Consider the following 27806-nt stretch of genomic DNA (forward strand, 5'->3'; position numbering starts at 1 on the left):
ACATACGGTTTTCTGTGCGGTCTGTCGTGAGCAGTACGTCCCGTATACTTATATTAAAGTCCAATATAGCTCGTTTAAGTTCAGCCATGTTGCGAAAACTTTAATGCGTCTAGTTTTGCTGGACTTAAAGTTGAAGAAAATTGTCTTGGACACACTCGCACATGCCACATGTCAACGCTAGCTATCTTGCTCAACTGGTATTTTAAAGCAAATTATGCTCTAGCCAGCATCATGGCAGTGGGTAAGCATACATTTGGCACACACATAATCATCGTTTGCCACCGGTTTGTTTGCGTGAAGGAACGCAGCGTTTTCAAACATCAAAGGTTAGAGAGTGGGCTGTATTTATCTTGGCTCGCCAACGCAAGGTTAGGATGTCTGTCAAAGTTTTTGCTAAAGGGTTTCGCTATCGGAAGCCTAGGGACCGAGTGTGAGATAACCGATCATATTGCATAGTTTCACGGCGTACATGTCAACCTGCTGTGTATGGGAAGGTGATGCAAAACTTTTCACACACCGTGCAGGACAGCAAGCAGAGGCGAAGAAAGCAGGATTCCTTTGCCGGCTGATAAAATCGAAGTGAATCTATTATTAACATGCTAGGTAGGGTAGCATCATCGTTAGATGTTAGGTTTATTAGCAGAGCCACATTTTATATTGCGTTGCATATTATGTTGATTAAAATAGTTAAAGGTCAACGGAGTTTGAATCAATGTGAAACAAGATACCACCACATAATTTTAATGATTGAGTTTGAAACACTTTGCCATGGAACAGCACTGTGTTGAAAATTAGAAATTTAGTAAAAGCTTTTAATGTTATAAAGTTGAGCTTAACTCAATCAATTAGCCCCGATGCGAACTAGTCACGTCTTAATTGCTTCGTGTTTGTTTAGAAACATTCTTTGGCAAATTAATCGGATTAATACATCGTTAGGCAAGGGAAAGCTACATTGGTCCACAAAGTTGACGAAGGATAAGAGAATCATCAATCTTCATTCTAACAACATGGAACGGTTTGTTGACCTTTTCAATTTAAAGTTATCGTTTCACTGTCTCCCTACCTCAACGCTTAAAAAAACCTCCATACTAAAAGGCAAGCATGATTTCATTTATTACGAAAAAAAATCCGTAAAAATCATGCTCAATTCCAATCAATTAACGACGCATTGTTACACCGAGAGCAAAAGAAACGTGACAATAATTGAAATTTAATGATTGATCTGCACCAACGTAAAATTAATTAGCTTTACAGGGCAAGCGTGCGAGAATTTCAATAAAATATATGCAATGAAATGGTATGTGGTCAATTTAATGTCCAACAATAAAGTGCACAGTTATGTGTACGATAAAAGTCAACAAACTTGGAAAAGAAAACGAGCAAAATGAAACGATAACAAAACCAAAAAAACATAGTCACACTACGACAAAATTTGATTGACAACCAGCAAGGCCGTTAACGATGTCGAACTTTTTGGAAATACCCGTCAAGGCCCACAGGTATATACTAAAGGTATATCGTCTAGCAGACAGCGAGCATGGACTTTCACCTCGTTAGCTAGATTTTTGGTACGCATTTTTTGTGTGCGTTTCTCTTTTCTCAATTCAGATACTTTCCCTGCATGTTGGTATCCTCAGGACAAACGGAGCGAAAAGTTGTTTGTCTAAAAAATTTGATTTGAAGATCATGGTTTTTTGTCGATTCCCGGAAAAATAAACTTTTAACTTAGGTACTATGGTTAAAAAGGGAGGGGATGAGGATGCCTATAACTTCGAGTTTGTGAAAGCTGCATTTTTTCACTCGAAAACATTTAAATAAAATCCTTTATATTAAATAAAATATAAAAAAATCGGAAACATTTAAATAAATCCATATTCAAGAAAACATATAATGTTTTGATTGCATGATTTGCTTTAATCATCGGTTATAATGCTTTCTTGAATATGGAGGCGCCCAGTACTTGACTTATATGCAAGCAGTGTAATGGGAAAGCCAAGTATCGAACCATTTTTGACTAAAAATAGTTTCTGAATTTTTCATAGCGCTGTGTATCGGGGAAAAGTACAAATGATCGAAAATCCGATAGAAGATTCTAATCACAATTAGATTATAAAAGCTACACTAACTTAAACATGTCAAACTATTCCTTAAGCGACTTTCATAGAACCTTACTAACTTACAAGTACTGGCTTACTAGTAACTAGGAAATTAGCTACTTTTCCATAAAAATAATCGGATCATGATAACATACAAGTAACTGTAGAAAAACGTGTATGTGAGCAATCGTGCTTGATGGGACAAATTTGCTTTGATGTGCAAAATTGTTTTAACTCTTCTAATGAACTTCCTTTTGGAATTTTACGTTTAATGTTCCTTGCTACGGGCTGCACGAACAGGTTTATGAGTTTTGTTATGAGAGCAATTTTTACATTCAGTTTTAATGCGTGCAAACAGGCTTCTACCTAATAGTCGCAGTTTTTCAACAATAATAAACTTTTGCTACAATAGCTGCTGAGTTTCGCATTCTCCCGACTCCAGCAATATGTACAGTTGCTTCCAGTTTGCATAACCTAAACCGTAAGCGGCGTATCTTGCTGGCCCTTTGGGTGGATGTTTTTGTTAAATTTATTAACGTTCACATGTAGCACGTACCATCATCATGCAGCACTTCAGTTTGCTGTATGCGTATTCTTTGCTTTAGAATAACAGTGGCAGCGAGTCTGTGTTCCAAGAAAAATGTACACTTTTCATGCAGCCATTCCAGCGAAGCTATATAGCACTATTGTAATTCATGTTTTTTTGAGTGAATGTTCCAATTTTTTTTTTTCGAACGTACACTGAATTTCAACTCTCAAGTAACAAAAAGGGGAAAAATAGGATGGCAGTTGCGAGTGCTCATCCATACGGGCCGTAAAGGTCGTTTGAGTGCAGACAGGAAAGGTTTAACAATAATACAAAAAAAAACATATTCTTTGCTCTCCCATCCACATACGGCACTGCGCTATAAAAGCCCTTCATACACTTGCACTCTTTTACGGTTTAATGGATTTCGAGAAATATTCACCGTACAAAGTAAGGCTCTTCGTACAAGTGCATCATCAGGGGCGACCGGATGGGCCTGAAGCTAATTAATGGATGCTGCGTGGGTAACAATGGCATCATGTAATCTGCATTTCGTTTATTGAAGTTCCCCAAAACGGGGCCCCGTCTGACTTTTTGCAGTGGTGAAAAGCAGGAGTGAAATTAATTGAACGTTCATCTGTCTGTATCTCCTTTTCACAGCCCATCGTCGTATGCGCACCGTAACAAACTACTTCCTGCTGAACTTGAGCGTGGCCGACCTGCTGATGTCCTCGCTGAACTGCTCGTTTAACTTTATCTTCATGCTCAACTCCGATTGGCCGTTTGGTTCGGTATACTGCACGATAAACAACTTCATGGCCAACATGTCTGTCGCATCGTCCGTGTTTACGCTCGTGGCAATCTCGTTCGATCGGTAAGTTGCTTCAGGGGTGGGGTAATATTTTAAGTTTCTCTTCTTATTTGTTGACTATGTATACTGACACTTTCCCTTAGCAGCGTCGTCGTGCAGATTGAGCAGAGCTTCATTTTTCGGGCACTGTGAACAAGATTTTAAAAGTTATGACACCTATTCGGTTGAAATAACCTTCGAGTGGTGCATCCCGAGCAATCTTCTCAGTCAAACCCGTATCTCTAGCACGCCGTAAGTTGGAAAAGGGATTGAATTTCAAAACTCGCACTGATTGCCATGCTCCGATGATGATTGAATGTTCGTAATATAATAACAAAAGTTTTCACCATCCGATTCTGTGATTCTGGTTGAAAATTAAGTTTCACAAACCGTACGCCCGGATCGCATTCGAGCCCAATCCTTGAGACAAATTTCGGATGGGATAAAATGTCAACTGTACGCCAACGAAGATACACGAAATGCCAATCGCCAAGTTAAGGATTGCCGTCATGGAGTCGAAACTTTTACAAAAATCTGACGGTACCGGTGGCACACATTCACGTACGAGGCTCGATTGCGATATTTTCGTAATGCAATCGATCGTCTTGTGTCGGTAAATAACGAATGCCACCAAGCAGCGGCATGTTTTAGGTGGATTGCTATCGCACGGTGACAGCTGTCTTCGGTTACGTTACGCCATTCACGTTCAGGGCTACAGGGAAGGGGAGAAAAGAAGCAGGGGTAGTGTGACTTCACAAGCAATCTAAACGATTATGCAACACTTCCCAAGCGTGCGTGATTCTGTGCGAGTGCGGCTAGGGCGAGTGGCATTTGTAAGCATCCCATTACCATATAGATTTCGCTTGCTCTTAGTGACGATTTGTTCGCAAAGTGTAACCTAACCTCACAGTTTGGTGGTTATCATGAATATTGATGCGTAGTTGTTCAAGTATATTCGCAAAAATACGAAACAAGTTACTCAATTCTATCGTTACTGACAATTGAGCCAGTCACGATGTTGATCGTTTGATTTTGTCTGGTGGGCCAGATTTGAGCGCTCGTGTTACAAATTAGCAATCAACATGTAATCGTTCTGATGCGGTTACTCGCTACAGAAATAGTTACTTCATCACTAACATGTCCAAAGCACTCACAATCATACGATCGTTCATTTTGACAATAAATACGCACCGTAGGCCGCCGTCGCACTCGTTGCAATGTAAGCTAAACGAAAGTCCCAAATATATTGCGTAGCAAGGCTTTACTATGTGACGTGCATCATCACCATCATCGTCATTAGCACTATCACACTGAAATCACAGTGAAATCACACTGGCAAATAAATAAATTTTATATAAATGTACTTTGATGCATTAAAAGGCTTTCAGCTTTAGATGTTTAGACGGGTGGCATCCAATACATGTCGGGTTGTTGAACGAACATGCTGCAGCATGTTTCTATAAATTATTTAAATACAAACGGAATGAAAAATGAGATCATAGTTATGAAATTTCATTTGCTTTTGATGTATGATGCCTGGTAGTGAAATATGCATTTGAGCATTCTTTATAAAGTAGAAAATAAACAAACCCGTGCATGGACATAAGCAATGAAAATGAAATAGATTATATTCATATCGACGATAGTATAAAAAAATGCACATGATTATAAACTTTAATATATTTTGAGTGCAATGTTAAGTTGGTTTATTTTTTTAATAAATCGAAACGAGTGCTCTTTCACTAAGTGGATCAAAAGGCTGAGGCAATGCTATGCGTTCTAAACTTGGGCAGTATGACAATATTGTAGCAAATAATAACTTTATTGCTGTACAATCATAAAAAGTATTTTAATTTTCGTTTCGCTTGTTTTGCAACGTGTGTTTGCTCTGGTCACAAGATAATTAAAATTGAAAACAACTGCTAGGAAAAAATGGTGAGAGCGAGAGAAAAAAAACTTTTTTGAACTCATTCTTGGAGCTGCTATATATGGCTCCCTGCCAGCATATAGACGGATAAGCGTCTAACCGGTTCTATTTACGGTACGATCGTTATGCACCACCGTAATGGACTGTACGGCCATGTTGGGCGTGAGGAAGTTGACCAAACTGTCCACACCGCTGCGTGCAGCCCTATCGAACGGATACCCCATAGCCTTCCGATCCGGGTAAAGTCGATCCCGCACACCACAGTACGAGGCAGCATCGTTGCACGTACCGACCAGATCCTGCACTACACGATCCTCCTCGTAGTTTGACACCATGATGAACAGATCGGCCGGCAAACCTTCGGGCAGTCCCTTCGGTATGAGCATATGGGCCGGCCAACCGCAACCGCAAAAGTTAAACTCAGCCTCCTGGGGCGTATCCGGTTCGGGTCGGTTTTGATCCAGGTTGCGGAACGTGCGCTCGAACGGTATAGTTACGGTGGACTCTCTCGACCGACGGCGGATACGGTTCGAGCCGGGACGCACTTAGGAAAAATGGAACCAAAAAAAAAACAAACATAAAAACCCAAGCGAACGGCGCAACACCGGCGTATACTTACGTGCTACCAGGAACTTGTCCAACTCGATCATAAACAGTCGCTGGTCGCGGAAAACCATCGGTGTGCCACGTTCATCATTTTTCGGTGCGAGAAAAACGCGCACAAATGCCATGCGTTGGGCGTCCGAATCATTCTCGATCATGATTGTCGTCACGAACGGCGAATGCTGCAGATGGGTGAACCTTTGACGGAAAAGTTTTGTAAGTGAGTAAGTGAACCGTTGCCAAAATGTCACCATTTGTCATGTAAAAGGCAAAAAGTGGGTCAATTCTTAATTACGCTTCCCAAATGTAAGTGACTTAATCACGAGATAGAACTCCTACAAGTGGACTCCACAAATCTTACTTGTAAGTATAAAAACAATGTATCACATCACGAGGGTAGGTTGCCAATGTTTTCTCCCGGCGAACGTAGATTGCTAGTTTAGAAAGTAGCTGCGCCAAGACTATTTGTCGCACAAAGCGTACACGTTCGCTCGGGAGCGTTGCTGGGTCGCACATTCGTATCGCACTGCTCTCGAATGTGTGCTCGAAAAACGGTAATTAAAACGAACAAACTTTTTTCCCATCCACGGCCTGCGATGCGCTCCGACTTCCCCTAGCTAAATTACTTTCGCCAACTTAATTTTCATCCACGTACCTACGCGTAAGAGATCCATTTGGGGTGATTTTTGGGCCGTTTTTTCATTAGCTCCTTTTGCATTGTTTCTCGAGCGCCGGAGAGGCTCGAAGACGTACAAGTTTTTCTACAAGCGTAACCATTATACGTAGAAGGTAAGCGTATCTGGCGGCCGAAACACTCATTTTCCCAAAAAACAGTGAAATGAAGCACCATTACGGTGCGTGGAAAAACTATTCATTGTGCGTTTAAGAGTTGGGTCAAAGTGAGCTTTCACTTGCATCCAGTGGTATTTCGGTGAAATTGGGCGTAATCATGCAACATCGTAAACAGTGTGCTTGGTAAGCAAATTTGTTTTGCGTAACGATTGCCAGACGATGGGTAAAAATTGAAGAGTTCAGCATAAACATGCGTTCATCACAACTCATTAGGTAATTATACTTAAGTACTTTAAAAATGTGTAACATTTTAATTGGAAACAGTCAAAAAACTTGTTTGATTCCCACAAACGTATTTCACGGGCACTTCAACCAGTATTTGCACTTAAAGCATTATTTAGAAAAGCAGAACCCATTATCAGACAAATTGTGTTTCGGAATTTACACAGTAAACTATTTCCATCATCATGATCCCGTTCGAGCAAAACAGATTCACCTTTTTTACTGTACACAAAACACGAAACACGTACAGCAGGGCGTATAAGGGCCCAGTGCAAAAATATGTTATTCGGCGCATAAGCCGTGCATCTGCAACAGATCAGCGAACGCTAAATGGTCGTTTAACATGCGAGCTGTGCAAATGGTACGCTAGGTTATGTTATTCCCGTTGAAAACTACTGAACCTGACAGGCACGCTTCATTGCACATCCATCATCCGGCCCGGGGTGTTCGAGCGTACCGGAATTTTCGTTTTACATTCTCCTGGCATTACAGTTTTTCCAACCCAGTCGGTCGGTCGGGTGGTCGGTCGGGTGCACGTAGGGAAAAAGGCAGGAAGCGCTTCAAGTGGCCTCATGCCACCGGTCCCCGTACACCGATCACACCATAACGAGCGGGAAGTCATGTTAATTCAATTAAATTTCAATCGAACAACAAGCGTGCGTGGCAACCATATGTGTGGGCACGATCCAACCAACCAGTATACGGTGGAGGTGAAAAATGAAACCCATTTGATGACACCCGACAATCCGGGTCCCGACAAGTCAGGATGCAAAGAGCAGTGGCAGCATGTTGTGCCAGCATGCAAATACCACGCGTACAAGAACGGGGATTAGTGAGAAATGGATTGATGATGAATATTCGGTGTTTTTGAGCCGCAGCCATTTGTAATGCTTGTGCACGTCAACTCGAACTCTTATGTTTATGCGTTTTTCACTGGAACCGGTGTCGCAGACCGGTTGCCGTAAGCATTGATCCACTTAGAAACTCGTTAGCAGTAATCAAATTGCATGGAATCAATTAGGACCCAGTACCGCAACAACATACGCCTTCACACCGGCAAACGGGCGCAATACATTTCTCGCGGTGAGTGTGCGAGAATTTTACATCACACGAGAGAACGTTAATTAGTTGCACTGCTGGAAAACTGTTGAGTGCCAAGTTCGGCATCCTCTTCCCGTCGCGCAACACGTACTACGTACCTTGCAAAGACATTCCCCCTCGGCACAAAGTCCATGCCACGTGACAGATCCACGTCCGACTGCTGCCAGAACGTCTGGAACGTGTTCTGCTGACCGTCCTCGGGCTGCACCGTAATATCGGTGATGGAGATCCCGTCGAACGTGAGCTGCGAACGGGTGTACGGTGGCAGCTTGTTCTTGTGCTCCTGGAAGATATCGTCGATGTACGAGTGCCAACGGTAAAACACCGGATCACGCATGGCCGTCGCCACATCGCCCATCACGCCGAACGACTCGAGATGCCGATGGTCCGGGTCGTGAGCGTACGAGATGAAGACGTGTCCCATGTTGTGCATATCGCCGTACAGCTGTCTGTTTGGGGACAGGATGGACGACTCGATGATGTTACCGAGATGGTCGATTCCCTTCTGCTCGTCCAGTGGGATGCGATTTCCTGATTCCTAGTAAAGTACAAAACCAGTTACGCACACACGTTAGCCAACCGTGGGGGGGGGGGGGGGGGGGGGCGCAGTAATGCGTAAACTCACATCGACGACAAAGCCCTGATGAATTGCTTCGTAGATGCGATCAATCCAGCGCTCCAGATCGGCAACATCTTGCTTTATCTGGTCCGCTTCACGGTTTAGATCCTTCAGCACGCTGGAATCGACACGCCCCGGCCAAGCCCGGCTGGCCACCAGCGAGTCCAGCTTCGGAAAGTAACCCTCGCTAATCGGTTCGCGTAAGTTGTTCAGCCGCTTGACACGCTGCAATCGGTTACTGAACCGCTCGAAGTTGTACCGTGCCACCAGCTGCTGGTGCATGTAGTAAAACAGCTCGCCCCGACGGTCCTTGTCCACAATCGCACGGTTGGAAGCGTCGAACGGATAAACCAAATGCCAGTGCCAGTGGTGCAGATTGACACCAATATCCTCCCGGAAGTACCACAGCCGATGCTCCTCGTCCAGGTCGGACGCAGTGTAATCCTTCGGGATAACGATCGGCATCCGCATCCCTTCCGGTACAACCGTGGCCTCTTCGCGGATCTGCGAAAACACCTTCGAATCGACGTACTTGTCCGGGAACACCTCGATGATGGTGGGCAGATCGAGATCGTGCGTATCCTTGCGGTGTAGCAACGCCACCGAAAGCGCGTAGTTGAACAGGTACGGATTGATACGGTCACGTGCAAACACGGCACAGCTCTGCAAATCCTCCACGTTCCGCATTCCTGGAAGCGTGCCGAAGGAATACATTTTTGAAATTGTGCACAATGTTTGTGGTAGGAACAGGCCAAGCAAACCGGGATTTACGAAAATTAACTAGCCTCTACCGTACACTGTAAAACGCATTCGTGGAACTTCATTCGTAACGTTAATTCTTGCGTACATTCAATGTAAGTACCGGTACGGCAGTGACCTCGCTTCCACCCTTCCTGAAACTACCTTCGAAAATCGCTTGGCCTGATAAAAAATAATTGCTTAAATTGCACGGCAAACATTTGTCAATATTTTTAACCTTGCCACTGTCTGTGCAAACTCGTTGCCCAACGGCCCATCGCCCACGGAACTTCGGCACAGCTAATGGAAACAAATCTCACTGCAGCTCGCAAACATTAGTCCTCCGAAGACAAATGTTTTCCCGAGTAAGCAAGGGGGCCACAATATAAAGTCTGGCAAAAGCGTACGGAACATCATTATGCTGAGCCCAACCCGAATATCTTCACCCAAGGTTGTCGTGCCGAGTTTGTTAACTTTTAACTAGATTTGGACCGAAGAAAGATGTCCGCGGAAGGTGCAAAAATTGAACAATATCTCACACTCTCGGGCCTGGCTTGCAGGGAAAGTGTTTTCGTTCCTAGGAAGGATAGATTTGATTTCCAGACCTTCAGCGGGCGTCCTACGGGTTGGGTGAAAAAGTTAGGCCAAGTCTTGATTTAGCGTTTATGTTTCTGTTTCCGCAAAGGACCAAGACAAGCGTGCGTGTGAGCGGAAAATGCCCGTGTGCGAGAGTATGAGCACAGATGAAAGGTCGGTGATTTTTCCAGCAATATTAATATCAACAAATTTTGTCACGGAGAAGCTTTTACGGTAATTGATTTTTCGTCGTAGCGTAGCAAATCGTTGCGTAGGATTAAAACGGATCGTGTCAAGGGATACGACGTCTAGAAGAAAAAAAGGTGCCGCTCGAGTCCCCACATTTATCACTCAACAGGGTGCTGGAATCATATCAAATGTGTACGCAAAGCACATGTAGGTTTTGGAGTGTTTCCAGTGCTTTAGAAAGCAAACCGTTCCATCATATTCTGATGCAATCGCTATACGAATGTAAAGATTTTTTTTCAATTTATCCAACACCAAGTCTTTCCCCGTCTTATCATATATAATCATTCCCTTTGGAATCTACACTCGTAATTAAACATTCCGTTCATATTACGTATCAAATAAATCTGTTTAACATATGCTTCAACAAGCACACACCAACAAGCCACTCTCCTCACCTTTCCAGAAAGCATTAAATAATCATTCTCTTTTAACTCCGAGAGCCTCTTATCGCTAAAGCGCTGCCTGTATCTATCAATTTTTTTTTTTCATATCAAGCGACCCCGTAAACACGTGGAGTTCTGTGCGCGCGGAAAAGCTTTTTCCACCAGACGGCTGGTTCGCTCCTGTTATGCAGAGCTTTGATGTTGAAACCTTCTCAGCCAGGACTATGTACGGGTGCGTCTGTGTGTATGTGTGTGCCCGTGTGCCGTACGTTGAACACTTTCAGCCGATTTGACTGACAGTTTCATTTTGTCTGCCCGTTTGGGATATAGTGTTTGCGAGACGGTACGTATCAGGATCTAATAAGCATACCTAAACTTCTCAAGAAGTTTAAGAAGGAAGTACGAAAGTGACGATGCTCTTTATTGTTGGCACAACCCGATAGCAATCGAGTGGAAACCTATTTCAATACCGGTAAGACGTTTGATTAGTCCGATTGCTATTTATTGTCCTGGCACCATTCGGTATCGTACGCCCGTTTGCGCTAATGTCGACCACACGGCCCCGGTCTGCTGTGAATCGGTTGTGCTGTGAATAATGAACGCTAGCAGAACGGAACCGAACAACTGATTGTGGGCTACGTCACGAAGGGCTTCAAAACGAAAATGGGAAGCGTATCGTGGTTTGCATACATTATCGCTTCTTTCCGGCACCTTTCAATGAGACTCTGTCACTCTTCGAACGGAAGCTGAAACCACTGGGGGGTGTCCGGAGGAACCCATGCTTCCCATGTTCTACGGCTGGGCATTCCAATCAATGTGCGGGAAATTCGAGGCCAAATGAAAAGCCGTCAAGGCAGCAAGCAACACATTGATCGAAAGCGTCGAAGAAGGAAATCAATTGCTTGTTGCCGGGAACCACTGGAAAGCGTAGGATAGCAGCTGCATCATTTGTCTCTGGATTGATATTTGTTCGTTTATGCTCACCGCTTTCGCATTTGAACTTGAACTAGTGACTGAATGGATGCAAATGATGATTTTACCCAAAGCTCACGCTTCACATTAACAATCTTTGTTAAAGCAATTCATTAAAGGCAGATTAAACATGCCGTTTTGGGAAACTATTCGAAGATCAAACGATTGCTCGATGTCTGCTCAACGAAACGTCAGTAATGAAAAAGGAAGCTATTCTGCTTTCCGAGAATATTCGGTTCCTAGCAATGTTAAGGCCATGTATGGTGTATAATGCACTGCCATTGACTAATGCGAAACGTTCTGGGAAACCGAAAATGTGATTCTGTGTTCAAATTTTGGCTGTAATTTGTTGTTGAGTAACATTGAAAATATAAAATATCAATAGCTTCTTCCTCCAACGTTGGCAATCATTCACTCAATCTAATGCATGAATTAGCCACATCACCATGACTTCCTGGACGTTTTGCAATCATACTCTGAGTATTCAATTTTAACACACTGCTCGAAATAACCAACCACATTCGAGCATCCCGTTTTCGTCCCAACAATAATTGCGACCGAACGGACACACGTGGCCGTGGAATGGCATCCTGGGTAGCAATTTAACGTGTACTCTTGAAACCAGCATGACACGGCTGACAGCAGAATGTGGTGCGCGATGGTGATGTCCGTGCATGGTAGCGTTACAACAGGAAGGCAATTTATCTTAATTTTTTATCCCTGCCCTTGATTGGTGGATGAGCGTTCACTTCAAGGTCGCTGTATGGTGTATGGCATTCCCGTTCGGGAACTCCGGACGACGGTATGTTGCGGGAGAAAGCGATACGCTGTACCAATGACCTTCCCTTTTCCACTATTATGCCCATGCTTACCCATGAAAATGTCAATCAAGCGTGCGGCAATTTTTCGATGGCGTGGAATAAAGAGCGAAAACTGTTCCTGCCGCCCGAGCGACATCGGAATGCGCAGATCGGGCAGGGCAATGCTGCGGACCGGGATGCGCTCCTCCGCGTTCTCGCCAAACCGGTTCTGGATTTCGGGCCCGATGGGTCGATACCGATCGGTAAGATAGTTGTCCGGCACGTCGAACACTACGCGACCTTTGCCCATGAACACCGGTTCCCGGGGCCGATCCAGCAGCAGCAACAAATGCTTCTTATCGAACACCATCCTGTTGACACTTTCTTGCTCACAGACACTCTCACACGCGCGCGACCTGCGTCTCACAAACTAGCCCCAAGGACGACAGCCAAGGATACGTTACAACTGGAGCTTAACGTCCGACCGAAACGCGTCAACTTTTCGCACAGTATGCCGACAGTAGCTACGGGCATGCATTCTTTTATACCACCCAGCGGCATTACGCATCGGAAGGTCAATGATACGCACGAATTGCGTGATGTGGAAGAACCTCAAAATCTGTGATAACTTTTCCTGACGGTTGCAAATGAACGTCTTATCGACAATGGCGGCCAGCTACGGAACAAACGGTAGAAGTTCATTAACATCGCGCTCTCTGCGGTCAAGCGCCACAACCACAACAGACTGTGAATGTTATCCAAGCGTACTGCATAGGTCATGGTTTGCGTGAGGCATCTCACGCATCGCTCTCACCCACCGGATGGGACGTATGTAAACAAGCGCCGTAAAACAAACGAAGTCTGTTGGATTGGTTCCGTGTGTTCCGGAGTTTCACGGTTTGCAACATACACATCTCGCTAGACTAGTGCGCAGTGGTCGACAAAGTTCCGTTGAGAGCCTCACAATATTCTGTCTAATCAGCAGATTATCACATACAATTTCCAACCTCAAGTACCAGTCCTCGCAGAACTTCGGAGCGAAATGTGAGACTCTAATTTACTTTTGCATGTTCATTGAACTAAAGAACAGTAAAAAATGTGAAAAATATAAAGGTATTTTGAGCTTAGTTTCTTTAAGCTTAAAGATCAACAACAGACCAAATGAATTTTTTAATTTCCTTAAATATAATATCCTCTAACTCTAAATTTTCGAGATTATACCCGTTTCTCTTTCCAACTATATTAGTCTTCTAAACGAATTAAATACGCAAATTGGCCATAAAAAAAAGGTTACCGACCACTGCCCTAGACTTGAGGCACGTAAACCGTACAGCCAAACAGTCCAAATATATCTGGACTGACGCGCCGCTATCGCGCTTGTTGCGGTTAGTCCCAAAAAATACGGAACAATAATGCGTCTCTACCAGCGAAGAGGTATTTTTGACTCTTATTTTTATCAGCGAAGGAACAGTGACGATTTTATCAAGCCCATAATGTTCCCACCACACACTCACACACACACTTGACGCAGCGAAGAAGCATGTCGCAGCAAAATTTCTCCCGATAACACACCGATCGAAAGCAATGAAAGCAAAAGGTATTTGTCGGGGTTGGAATTTCGCACAATTGCACGACCGTGAAATTTATGTGCCCGGCTGTCTCTCCATGTGTGTGAGTGTGTGTGTGAATAATGTTGGCGTGAGTGCGTGTGCTTGTAGTGTACTTTATCGCTAACGATGGTTGAAGTGTTCGAATATTCGAACCTTACCGGGAACCGTGAACATTAAACATGACTGTCTAGCGTGTGCACGTTTAATCGAATTTCATTAGCGTAGGTGTGCTGTGTGGATTATTTTTAAAGATATCCGCGGATTGGCAAAGTGTGGGACGAGTGTGCGTGTGAGTGTTTTTTTTTCTTTACCTCTCTTTTTCGGATCGCAATACGTCTTGACAGGAAGTCAAATTCTATGAAGGAAAGAAGCGGTTATTCCAGCTAATGCGGCATGAGTGTTATTGAACAATGCATCTCGAACACGTGCCATCGATTACAGTACCTACCTTAGGGCGGGAAAATGTCACACGATATGAAATGTTCCCTTCGCCCCCATTGAAAAGTGATATTGATTAACCCATTATAAACATTGCACGCAAATAGCTTTATTGGGGTTCGAAGAACAACGACCTATCAATTAGTCGGGTGCCGTGATTGGGCTACGTTTGTTGGAGGTTAGAATATATATTTAGAAACCAATACTTCAAACAGGGATAATTAACTTAGCGATCAGTTTTCCGTGTAGCACACGCAAACACAGCGGTAATTGCATTCGCTGTATGAAAAACAAAAAACGAAACACATGAAATTCGATGCACCATCGAACGATTCCTCGGATAACGCATCCGGGGAAATAAAAAACCAACAACTAAACATAAACGGGTAAAATGAGCCGCCGTGCATTTCAGTGAACCTGCAACTTGACGTCACTTTCTCGTCGCGCTCCCTCTCTGGAATGCCACCACCATCACTAAACTCTGTTTTCGATTATAAATGGGATGCCGGAAACGGGATCGCCAGTCAACGCCTTGCCAGCGTTGCGTAATGCTAAACCATGCAACCGTGGGACGAAGGTTGGCAGATGTCTTCAAAGAATCGCATTCCGGCTTGGCACAATGTTATCCCATCTCATGGCTCTTTTCTTCTTATCTTTTTTTCGTCCACCCTCTGCCGCTCCGTTTCTAAATCCCCCTTACCCTTCTCCTCCTTCTTCTCCATCGACTACATCCTGCTTGCTTTGCATCCTACTCAATCTAAGGTATATTGCGATAGTGCATCCGTTGCGTCACCGGACGTCAAGGAAGAAGGCCCGGATCTTTCTTTTAATCATCTGGGCGTTGAGCTGTGTCCTGGCGGCACCGTGCCTGATGTACTCGACTGTGATGACGAAGCGGTAAGTTTTAACGAGCAAGGTGTGGAGCAGACAGCCACATAAAACGAGTGATAGAGAGAGAGAGAGAGAAGAGAGAGAGAGAGAAAGAGAGAGCGAGTGAAAAGATAAAGGGCTGCACCGAGTAACCGGCAAGGGATCAAATCAAATTGAAAAGGACACAGTTCGATGCTAGCTGCAGAGATGAAACTCGATAGTTTGCTATGCTGAAGTTGAATTAAATTATACAAAGCTAGCGCAGCACAAACGAAAGTGCCGCCATGAATTAGTTTCGGTTGTGCAATTTAATTGTAGTTTAATTGTGATTTTCCTTAAGCCTTTCGATATCGATAAATCTGGTTTTGCTCAAGAACAATATATCAACACTCTATGAATATATAAATTTATGCAAAAACCTTTCTGTATTGTTGTAAATTTTGAACGTTTAAACTTCTTTTAATGATGCTATATTTAATAAGATGATGAAGGGATAATGCAACAGTATGAAAAATTTAATGAATGATCTAATACCAAATGAATTTCACCATGAAAACAAGACGCTAAAAGAAAATCCCTAAAATTTTAATGCTTTCTCATGGTTTTAGGCGGTCCTTACATATTATTGTATTCTTTTCACAGTTTTTTTTTTGTAATTTTACAAATGTTATTGATTTTAACAAAGTATTTTTCAAGAAATTGAAGAAGAGGTGGAAAAAATATTTCTAAATAATTAAAAAACAATTCTTCTCCTTTAAACTCACCATGGCATAACTTTTCTTTTCCTTCAGAAGTTTGTATTTGATACTAAGAAAAGAAAACTAATAAAAACTTATTAAAACAAATTCAACAATAGTTGGGAAGCGATAAATAAAGCTGTGGAAAAAATAAAAATAACTGGAAACCCTTCAAAAAATCCTGGGAAGAATTATATAATACGTTAACTCGTTAACAAATCTGAGAACGACACCAGCAATTTGGAAGATATCGCCAAAAAGTCTCTGGACGAAACAAATAAATTCTGCAAAAACGTCCTTGTTCTACGGGATATCCTGATTTCATAAGCGTAAAGTTTATGAGTTGGGCGAGACATGTTATTCAACTCTTCATGAATTTACTTCACAATAAAACTTCTCTAATATTTTAATATCCATTTTCTCTTCTTTCATATTTATTTGTTTTATCATAAGATATAATAATGGCAAAACGCGAACCGTATGCTACATGCTGTGGCCGGACGGACGATATCCTACATCCATGGCAGATTACATGTAAGTATTCCCACAACAGCCAGCCAAGACTAGCTCCCGGAATGTACGATTCCATTACACTATCATACGTCCGACACGTCAATCCAGTGTTTATTTTTAAAACACGAATTTCATACATTTTCACCACCGATAAGGCGGATGTAACAGTTCTGATTTGCGTCAGCACAAATTTTGTATCACCCGGTTTCTCCCAAATGCCCGGTGACATGTTTTAGCAACCGAACTTCCGAAACACATTTTGGGTGACCGGAAACTTGTGCGGCGGCACACTGTTTTGTTTCTGCCTAACATCACAGCATTTGACAGCAAATCTGCATACCGGGGCAGCGAGTGGTCACGGCACACTCATTGGGCGTATTGGGGTGGAAAAATGAAACATAAACAGTTTGGTTAACGCTTTTTTTGTTGCTGTTGGAAGGACCTAGACACAGTATGGGCCTTCCGTATAACCGGAGCACCATGTCTTGTATCTGGTTAACGAAGTTTGTCGCTATAATCGATAATCTCAAGCTCAGTCTTCGTTCTTAGAATTGTTTGTGATTGTTTTTCAATTTGTTTTGACTGTTCACAGAATAAAGATCGAAAACCCCCTTGCCAGCACGATGTTAATCAATATTTTGAGTTGATGCCAAGCAATGAAAAATTAATAAGCGTGCAAAACATAAATCTCCAATATTTGGAAAACCTTTAAGCTAAACAAGCTTAAATAGTTCCAATTCAAGTGAGACTTATTGTTTCTTCCAATTGCTTCCTATTCCTTTTTTGTGCAAACTTCACCCTCGGTCGCTTCACCGTTCGCTGGACACGAACACCAAATGATAAACAAATTTATTCACTGAAAAGGCACGTCAAAAATGTCGCAAACGAGCCGAACGAGCACAGCATATGTCAGCCAGCAGTGCAGCAGGTCAGCCGTAGTTTAAAATATGATGCCCGAAACATATTTTTTCCACTCGAATAACAAACGCGTCGGTGTCCGTGTTGGGTCACATCGATACAGTGAGATGCTGCCACAAGAACCTTGAGTGAGGGTGCCAGCCAGCCGAACACGATGCTGCGACCGAACGCAGAGAGGACACAGGGCATGACAATATGACCGCTGACCACTCACCAACTCCCATTCTTGGCGCGGAACTGGAATGGCTCAAAATGATGGCACGCAGTTGGCGTTGGCGAAAAGAAATGAATACATCGTGATTTGGACGCGTTTCGAATGCCATTGTTGGTTGGAAGGTGGTTTGGCGAGTAAATCCTTCGAATGTTAATAATTGAATTTCCCTCCCCGTAAGCACAGTGGCGGGAAGTTGCGACGAGAAGTAAAAAAAAACGGAAATCCTATATTTGAGGCACGAAACATTCTCGTGGTTAGGTAGCATTCAGGAGAGCGAAAAGTTTCCTGCCGAGAATGGAATGGAGTACCATCCATGGCAAGGGATTCCGTCCGTACGCGTCCCATTCCCATTCCCCTTTCCTTCACATCGATCGCCCATGATCCTGATGGTGGTAAATATACGCTCGCACGAACACAAACTATACCCATCGGTCCCTGGAGACTGTGAGTTTGCAAAATAAATTACCGACTGTCAGAAGCTATGCGGGCTGAGGTAAAAGTTGTTAAATGCTAAAAAATGGCCCAAAAGAATATTCGCCAGAAACCTTTCACGGAACGGTAGCAGTAGTAGAAGAAACTTGATCCACCGTCGGGTGGTTGATGGAATGAAAGAAACAGTTTAACGCCCGAAATGTTGACGAACTGCTCCATTTTGTATTGGGTGTGATGGAACGAGAATACTGAGCAGCGCCGGATAAGGGCTAGCCAGACAAAAAAACACAACAACTGAAAAGCTTCCCTCTAAGGGATTTCTTTTCCTGCATTCGTTCGGTGTTCGGCTGGGAAGTTTTTATTTCATTTCCAACCACCGCCTGTCTCTGGGGAGGAAGACAAATTCTAAGCCAAACCAATGCGTTGTTTGATGAAAGTTTAACATTTTCTGAGAAAATCAAAGATACTAAATTTCATTAAATGCTTGGTTTATGGGCTTTGTGGTGAAATTATTCACTTATTTTTAAATATTTGGTGATTATGGAAGCAGGATAATGTTTTCTTAATGTTCCGGTGACGAATGCAGCGTATTGTTTGAATGACGAATTCAACTCTCCTCTATAAGTTGAAAGATTTTATATCTTTTTAAATAAAAAATTGGATGGTTGACAATGACGCATCTGATCAATAGCTTGTCAAGACTGTTTCACATAAAAATATTTCTCAAAAAAAAGTTAAATCGTTTTGGATAGTCTGTCCGAGCATTGTGGACTGCACTTTAAGTTGATGGTGTGAACAGATGCAACCATAATAGTGTGATCACCCAGCAGCGCTATCTATTGAACAATCTGTACGATTACTTTACTACTAATCAAACAAGTTGTAAATGCTTCGACGTGTAAAGTTTTCTACGTAAAACTTGCGCACAGTAGAGTGTGAGTTGCCCCACTACATATAACCTGCTTCGAACGGTGCGGTTTGAATCCCGAACGCCCGAATTAAACCACGTAAGCCTGAGCAAAGCTCTCCCATTAAGTGTGAACCATGCCTGGTGGCTCGTGGCCGCATCACCAACTCGGCAGCATAGTACAAAGTTTGGCGGAATCTTTTATGCGAATGACAAAGCATGCTCACGTCGCTACGGGCAAACACCTCCGACACGTGGCAGCCGGATGAGCTAATGAATTCACAATTACGTCATAATCCCTTCAGAACACAGCCTAAAACTCTCGGCATAATTCAATTATGCTCATAACATTGGCCATAATATGAGCACACACAGAGCGAACTAGTGGATGCCGGGTCGTCTGTTTCGGTGAACCTGGAAAATGTGGTACCATTCCCAGTGGATGCTCATCGGTTCACCCAGCCACTGAGCACCATATTGTTAAGGTAAACAAATGTAAGTGCGTCAAGCGAGCTAGAAACAATTCTCCGTAAGACTTCAGCCTGTGTGACGATGCCAACTGTGGTCGGGATGATTTGTTCTTCCGTTGTCCCTGCCGTATGTGCGGAAAACAAATGCCGACAAAATAATCACAAAACAGATTCGCTCGCGTCCAACTTTGCTAGTAACTCTTTGACCGCATGTCAATATCAACCGGTTTTTTTCTCCCCGGCTCCGATTGTGTTGAAATCATTCCGCGCAACATCAGTGCACATGATCCGGGTGGATAATTGAATAAGCAGACCCGTGTTGTTCGTCACAGCATCTTGCCTACCGCCCGCTATTCACAGTTGGCCGTCACCACCACAGACACATTATTTGCTGCGTGTTGTAATGTTATTTGAGTTTCGTTAATACCGTCACGAAACTCAATTTCGGACGAATTTGGCATTGAACTCGGGCCCAGATTTGAGCCACATTCCATCGGAGTAAAGATCGTTGGTTGACGACCATGGTGAAGGAAGCAGTAGCGCCTGCTCCAGTCAAGGCTATCGTAGCTGTGACACAGGCGAATAGAAAATAAGATACAAACAACAACCAAACACCGTACTGCTCTGTAGGACCGAAAAAGCTTTCATGAAAATTAACGACAGCTGGGGCAGAAGGAAAAGTTTGCATCGGTCCTATTAAAAATTATCTTGATACATTTTTATGCCTATATTCAAACATCGCCTTTATCGGGACATCCTGTCCTCGAATCGATCCTCGAATCGGGGGTGACCGTTTTATCGTCTCACATATCTAAATCCCTGTTTGTCAATATTTTTTGTGACACATTTCCATATTAAAAAGTGATATTTCGTCTACCCGTTCTCCTGGGTCAGAGGCGGAAAAATATACATATCTGATGGTAGCGTGGTGAAATAAATACATTTCGCTCGGGTCATCGGAAAGAAGCCTCGAAATATGAAACAACATTATCCATACAATAGCCCATCGACCGGAACGAACGGAATGTGAGAAATAATGAAACCCGCCGAACGGAATCTGTGACCTGTTTTTTACGAAGAAAAATGATACATCATAAAATAGTAGCTACCCTTAAAGCACACAAGGTTCATCGCGCCCCATGCACGAAAGGTTCGTTTGGGAAAACAGGTTTAAAGACCTGTTGGTTTGCTTTTCATTTCATGCTTCTTACGGGTGTTGATTGTTCATTGTTCGAGTTCGAGAATAACGTTCCCAAATCGATGCGTCGATCGACCGGAAGGAAATCGACAAACAATGACCAAACGTTCCTTCTTTCATTTCACGCTCGAGATGTATAACGGGATGGATGAAAGCTGAAGCCATTACGAAAACGTATGAAGCGGGAACTCATTATACGACTGTGTGTGCCATCCCTCCTTTCCATGGTTAAAGGTGGTTAAATGGAAAATAAAATCCCAAACAAGCACAACGTATCGACGGCATCAATCACACGCTAGCACCGTGACAGCTTCATTCCGTGCGCCATGATGGTTCACAACATGGATTCGTTTCAAATTATGCTCCTCCTTTGCACGTTGGCGCACTGTGGTGCCAACATATTATGACAGATAATCTATTTGTGAGCTGATCATCCAACAAAGCTAAACTGACAACACATCCGGAGAAGTTTCGGTGTTCCTTGTTCTCGCGGGCTTGCATTTGGAGAAGTGAAGAACAAAAACTACGAAACAAATCAGTTCAACGTCCAAGTAACACCGCAAAGTTCGGACTTTTGAATGCAATCAACGAAAATTTAAATTGTGTTACCCGTCGCACGGCTTTATTTTTACGCCGGTAACGTTCTGGGCGCCAAAAACAAAGCCTCTAAAACTCGACCATTATTCAGTTTCTGGTCCCATCCAGCCAGTGAACACCAACGAACGAACAAGGGACCCTACAGCTCGGTCGGCCGGTTGGTCATAGGAGGCTCGTGTAGTGGTTGGATGCCTACGCGGCAAAGTATGCGGTTAACCAGCGCTATTTTCCTTGCCGCAGAACGTGCTCACCGCAAAAGTTCTTGACGTCGGGGCGGGAGGATTGGCCGTGAGTTAGCAAACTTTACACCGGTTCCAAAGTTTTCCATCGCATTGTTCACCCGGACTGATGGGTGAAGGTGATGAGCTGCCTGAACGGATGGCCAATTATTCTTCTTGGATCTCAGCACAAATGAATGGCGGAAACGTATTGTCCCAACACTCGTAGCTTGTTGAGCGGTGCTATGAGTTGGTTGGTTTTAAAATAAATACAACGAAGGTATGCGGACGGTATTATTTGTGACATTTTGTGACCGTTCACCGAACGTGGATGAAATATTTCAAGGGTTTCATGTTTAAAATATCAGGGAAATCAATTTTGGCTTGAAACGAAACCAGCCAACACCTGGAATCCTGAGTTTTTTTTAACATCATCATCTGTTTAACATCTGTGGTTTTCAATTATGGCACAGCTCGAAACAGACATTTCCTTGAATCCATGGAATTATTACGCTGGAAAATGCATCACTCATACTGAAAAAAATCGTCACAAGAGCAGAGTGCTCCTTCATCCAGCCCCCCTTAAAGACGAATATACCGCAGTGGTCTATCTTTATATCGAAACATGTGATACCATCTGTCGCACATAAACCGACATTTCCATTTTTCCATTGTTAGTACTGAGCACTAGACATATCCTAGATAGTAGCAAATCTTAAAACAGGAATAGCTATATATTGGTGCATGGAACGTATGACTTGCAAATAAGGAAAAAACCGAGGTACCAAAAACTTATTCATAGGAGTTTTAATTACTCATAGGAGCAAATCCAGTGTGATAAGTAAGTACAGATTGCCTAGTAAGTACCGATCGCAACAGCAGCAGAAACAACTGTTTGAAGCCTTTTGATAATACATGATAGCTTTCCACTTAAAGTCATCAAGAACAGCACTAAAACATAGTCCTCTCAAGAGAATAAAGATTGTAAAGTTTTCAATGTGTAGCTAATAAACTTAATAAAGGAAACTTAAAACCCCTAGAGCCCATAAGAATTAACAAAATGTTTTAATTTTTAAACGCCATAATTTTTTGTTTGACTATAGGCTAAAGAACCACATTTATTTTGTTCCCTTAGCATTTGTTCTGCATCGCGTGGGACGGTCGTGTGGGTTGTGAATTTGTTTACAACATTTTTATTTTCCGATTCTTCCGTATACTCACTACGTAACATCACTACGCCCTCTCTTTCAAGAGTGTGCTATTGATGAGAAAATTCGAAAGTTGGGCGGTAGGATTACGTCTCCTACGTATCGACTGTGGGTTTATGTACAACATTATTTACTGACCTATAACCTTATCCTATGATGTGAGGGAAATCAATGCAACAGGAAGCTACATTTTGATCCAGACACTTTCAAATGAATACTGCTGAGTTTCAACTTCAGTTTTTTTTTATTATGGTCGACACTAATAAAGTTAGTGGTGGCTCAATCTATCCTAGTGCATATGTTAAACGCTCTATAATTCCATAACAGTAAAGCCATTCACATAATAATACAAAACATAAAACAAAATTTTAATCATGCCATGGAAGCCTGAAAATCAGCATAACATCATAACAATTGTAACTTGCAATTATAATTAACTCGGACATTAGAAACTACTTAGGATTCCCCAAAAATAAACCTCAACGTAAAGAACATACAACTTAGGACAAATAAAAAAGCACAACAATATCACCATTGTATGTGCATCTACACATGAGATAATAATAAAATGATCCACTACAGCACCTTACCGAGGAATATCCCCAAAAAAAAAATTATTGAAAGGCACATTTTTACCCCTTCATCACCCATCGCGGGTTAATAATAATTCATTAGTAAACCATTCGCCGAAAGCTGATTAGGGGCTCGACGAAATAGCGAGTAAATTGAATCAATGCTTTTGCGTGGGCGAAGCAGCGGCCACTACTTCCACTCATCTTGTTCATTTATCAATGAAGCAGAAGCTGTTGATATTTCGGAACGGAACTTGAGGCTGGAGACCTTGGCACCGAAAAAGTGTTTAGTTCCAAAAATAAAGAACCAATTCTTGGGATGCCGAAGAAACACTTGAACACGCTCAACAGCAGTCTGCCGTCTTCGGCGCAAAGTTTTGAGGTTGAGGCTTACGTTTTCGAACCAAACTTCCCGCCAACAGGATCTGTTGCCATTGGTAGCGGGAGCGATTGTGGACCTATTAAATAGCTTACCTAACTCGGCGAGCAGTTCCAGCAGCCGGTCACGAACGCTGATAGAACCCTTAATTAAGATTTGTTTAAATGGCGAGCTTTCATTAAAGCAGAAGAGTATTTGCATAAAGCGAATGATGTACGTGTCACTTCGTTTTTAAGGGTAAAAATGTATGCTAGCCTGAAAGATAAATGGGTAAACACTATGACTGATTTTATCAGATTGCAGTTGAATTTAGAATGGAAAAGGCGTTACTTTGCCCATTCAAATCGCAAACTTAAAAATAAACAAAACAAACATTGCATAACAACTGTTTACCGCCGTATCTGTTCCTCCATCGTGTCCGATGTCAAACAGTACGATTTACATCACAACTTTGGCAGCACCATAATGAACGTTTATCATCCGGTGACCGTTTTTTCCGCTAAACCAAACAACTTTTGCCTCTTCATCAACGTTCGGTACAAATTTCCGGAGGATATTGTCTTTGATTGGGACGAGAAAAGATCAAACAAGTGTTCTTTGTTCTCTGTTGCTTGATAGGTCGAGAGAGAGAGAGATTCCATCTTGTTTTTGGGATGTTTCTTTTTTTTGTGTTTGAAATATTCTATGCGCCCGATGCATTTTTTTTCTATCGTACGTAAGCTATGAAACGGGAACCGTTGGGTGGTTATATTTCGTTCTGCAGAAGGCCAATTTTAAGCAAATCGATCGATTGCGCTTCAATGGGCTTTTGCAGGGAGGTAACACAAACACAATATATTTGTTAAAGCTTACACAAACATGAAAGAGTCAATTTTCCACGTTGTACAAAAGGTGCACCTTGTAGCTAGTTACGTTGCAACCCGAGCAGCCCCATTATTTCCATCCCGACGATATCAATCTTTCTTAAGAAAGAGCAAACAAAATCCCACCAAAAAACCAAGCCCGAGACGGGCGGCATCGTTCGTTCGCTGGCTCACTTACACCGTCCTTTGCCAGCGCAAACTGGTGCCATGCAAATTAATAGCTACTTGGTAACTTTTGACTCACTTCCGGCTCACCTTACCGCACCTTACCTCACCCCTCTCCCACCAAAGTTAGGCAAAATGGAATAATTTCCTAATAAGAAGCTGCAACACTAATTGCAAAACCAACACGCTGCCGCTGCCGGTGGAAACTCACCACCGGCACCGCTGCGCTTCAGGTTTTTGGAACAATGGCAAACTGCACTAATTGAAACTGAGCGAAAGCGCATAGCTTCGAATGGAAGTTTCTTGTGGCACGGAAAATAATGGCCAGCTGGAGGAGGACGCTGTATTTAAGCGGTCAGATTATTAAGTGTCACTTTTCGATGAAGGTGGCCGACTCGGGTGACGTTTTAATTATGCTGAACGATTTTGTTTCTTTGGTAGCAGAAAACGTTCTACAGCTCCTTTCGTGATGAGTGGTGACCATCGTTGGGGCCATTTTTTAAACGATTAAATAATGAATCTTCTTATCGTACAGTGCGGGTCCTTATCGTAAAGCGGAGCGTTGTAATCAATGCTTCTAATTCGCACGTTAAAACGTCATCCATTCTGATGGGATTATTACATTTTGCTAGGAACCATCGCAAAAGACATTAATTTACTTTTCGCCGAATCATTCGTTTCCCTAACCGATGGACACGGTGGATGCAGGGAATAGTAATAGCGTTCATTACTGAAGTCTCACCCCTTCCCATAGCTCGCTCACTAACTCAATAATCTGCTCCCGAAGAAGATGGGAACGTCGATGTTGTGTCCGTTGTCGGACACATACCGAAACAGGGGGATGGTACGATTTCTTTTTCCTTTTTTCGTCCGTAAGCACATACTCATACGACATGTGCATTCTTCTCCTTTTTTGCTATGCTCCATCCGCTGTTTCATGCTTAGCTTACATATGGCCCCTTTGCTCAATGGTGGTTGCTACCGTGCTTCCCGGTAGCGCAGGATTTTCAATTAAGCCGGTGCTTCTGGACAATAACTCAATTAGCTAGTCCGACGGCACTTTCGTTCTCGGTTTTGCTCACACTGTTGTTTTCTTCTTCAATCTTTTTTCTTTTCTCCACGCTTTCTCCGACCGTTCAACGTGACAGCTACAACCTGGTGTTCCTGATACTCACCTACGGTATACCGATGTTGATCATGATCGTCTGCTACTCGCTGATGGGCCGCGAGCTCTGGGGTAGCCGCTCCATTGGCGAACACACCGAACGGCAGCTCGAGTCGATGAAATCGAAAAAAAAGGTAAGTGAGTGGCGGTATGCATGTGCCGCTGAAGTTGCGAAGATGAGCGATTTCTTCTCAACGGGTTGGAATCTATACTTGCATCCGGTGAATGACGAAACCCGTGTTCCTGGACATAAAATAGCGGTATTTATTTTTTCCAGTTGTTGTCACTACATCGGTGTACGCCGTCGTTATTTGTTTGCTCTGCATTGGTCCGTTCTTGCTTAACCCATTTCAATAATAAAATTTCCTGATGATTGCCCCTTCTGAGTGGCACCCGCGCTGTTTCCCTCCTGTTTACCACTGCTACATTCTTGCTGACGCTGACGGACGGAATCACATTAAAAATGGATGCCAGCGCTGCCTGAAGTGGGCCATTAGAAGATCAAAACGAAACAAAAACAACAGTAACCATTTGTATCGAATCGATGGAATGACAATCAGCACGATCGGTCGAGCATGAAGCACTTTGGAGCGTATGACAACCGTTGGTAGGAATTTTTGCGAGCAAAAATCGAACAAAAGGCAACACTAAACACTTTAAACACGCTCGTTAGCTGACCTTTCTCCGGTATTTAAACGGACCGTTTATAGGAAATAGCAAACGGCTGCCCTTTACCATGTAATAGCTGTTTAATTTAGGGAAAACATTTAAATTATAATCTTTAGTACAAATGCCACGCACACGCTTAAGCTTGCTCGCAACGTTCTGTGCTTTATCAATATTTGAACTCGTTGGCAGCTGGCGATGGTCGAAGCGCAATATATGGGTCACATAAAACGTGAAAATATACGGGAGAGGCATTCAATTCCGAGTCAGAACATTACACACCATTCAAGCACCAAAAGCACATGCTGAAAGTTTTACCGTCCGGTTTTTTGCTTTGAAGCTCGTACCGTTCGAATTGCGCTGTGTTGAACGCAACATAATGGGAGAGTTTGAGCTCCCAGCACCCCATAATACAAATTATTTGCGAAACGAATCTTAATTCTTAATTTTGAACCACTTTTGCCTCATGCTTTTTATGGCTTCTTTTGCCATTTCCTAAAGGTTCGGTTCTTCGTTTCCTTTTTGCGCAATGTGTTTGTGTATATGTTCGCTTGGGTGTTTTCTTGCTTCCCTCCTGCCAGCTTCGGATGATTAGAATTTCGAGCTGGATGCTCTCCGTACCGGATGTACGCTTTGAATGAAAATTAAATTTTACTTTTCTTTTTTCAATTTCATTTTTACATTGGGTTGGGACAGCGACCCCGTAATGCTACCCCCTCAAGGTTGGCCCATTAATACCGCCTCGGATGGACATAGAATCCTGAACAAGGGCACATTGTGCTCAGAAAAAGTGTGATAATCGAGGATGGACGATGATGTTTTAAATTGATTATACATTTGTTATGGAAGGTGCTGGTAGCGGTGTTGGTGGATAACGTGCACGATACATAAAAATATTCCCGCGTACTTCCGAGAAATCTGGAACACCATTTTCTTAAATCTTCAAGGTTTGGAACCAACACTTGGAATTGGTTCTTGTTTAAGCAAATGTTTCTTGGTAAGAAATCTAATTCCACAGTTAATTCTGACACCCTTCCAAACCACTATGACGACACGCACTTGGCAGCGTTTATTTACTATGACTGGCAAAGTGTACACGATATCTTCGCAACGATCGCTTGAAAAATGAACCGGCACAGGTATCGAACAGCA

General features: G+C 42.9%; 2 protein-coding genes across 9 annotated transcripts in view; one reads left to right on the top strand and one right to left on the bottom strand.

Annotated features, from left to right (window-relative positions):
• The window catches only part of LOC118504367 (tachykinin-like peptides receptor 86C), a 58705-nt gene that overhangs the window by 19210 nt on the left and 11689 nt on the right, over window positions 1-27806 (top strand). For all 8 annotated transcript variants that reach the window (XM_036038769.1, XM_036038768.1, XM_036038767.1 and 5 more), the window contains 4 exons: window positions 3283-3496; window positions 15325-15459; window positions 16623-16703; window positions 25972-26122. In XM_036038769.1, coding sequence (XP_035894662.1) covers window positions 3283-3496; window positions 15325-15459; window positions 16623-16703; window positions 25972-26122 — 581 coding nt within the window. The remainder of the gene's footprint in view (window positions 1-3282; window positions 3497-15324; window positions 15460-16622; window positions 16704-25971; window positions 26123-27806) is intronic.
• LOC118504365 (phenoloxidase 2) lies at window positions 5135-13316 on the bottom strand. Its single transcript, XM_036038762.1, has 5 exons — window positions 12587-13316; window positions 8803-9485; window positions 8276-8715; window positions 6019-6200; window positions 5135-5943 (listed from the first exon to the last, which is right to left on the bottom strand). Exons 1-5 carry the CDS (start codon window positions 12882-12884, stop codon window positions 5495-5497), a joined length of 2052 nt encoding a protein of 683 aa, XP_035894655.1. The 5' UTR covers window positions 12885-13316; the 3' UTR covers window positions 5135-5494.

The sequence above is a fragment of the Anopheles stephensi genome, chromosome 2, assembly GCF_013141755.1.
Source record: "Anopheles stephensi strain Indian chromosome 2, UCI_ANSTEP_V1.0, whole genome shotgun sequence".
Lineage (NCBI taxonomy): Eukaryota > Metazoa > Arthropoda > Insecta > Diptera > Culicidae > Anopheles > Anopheles stephensi.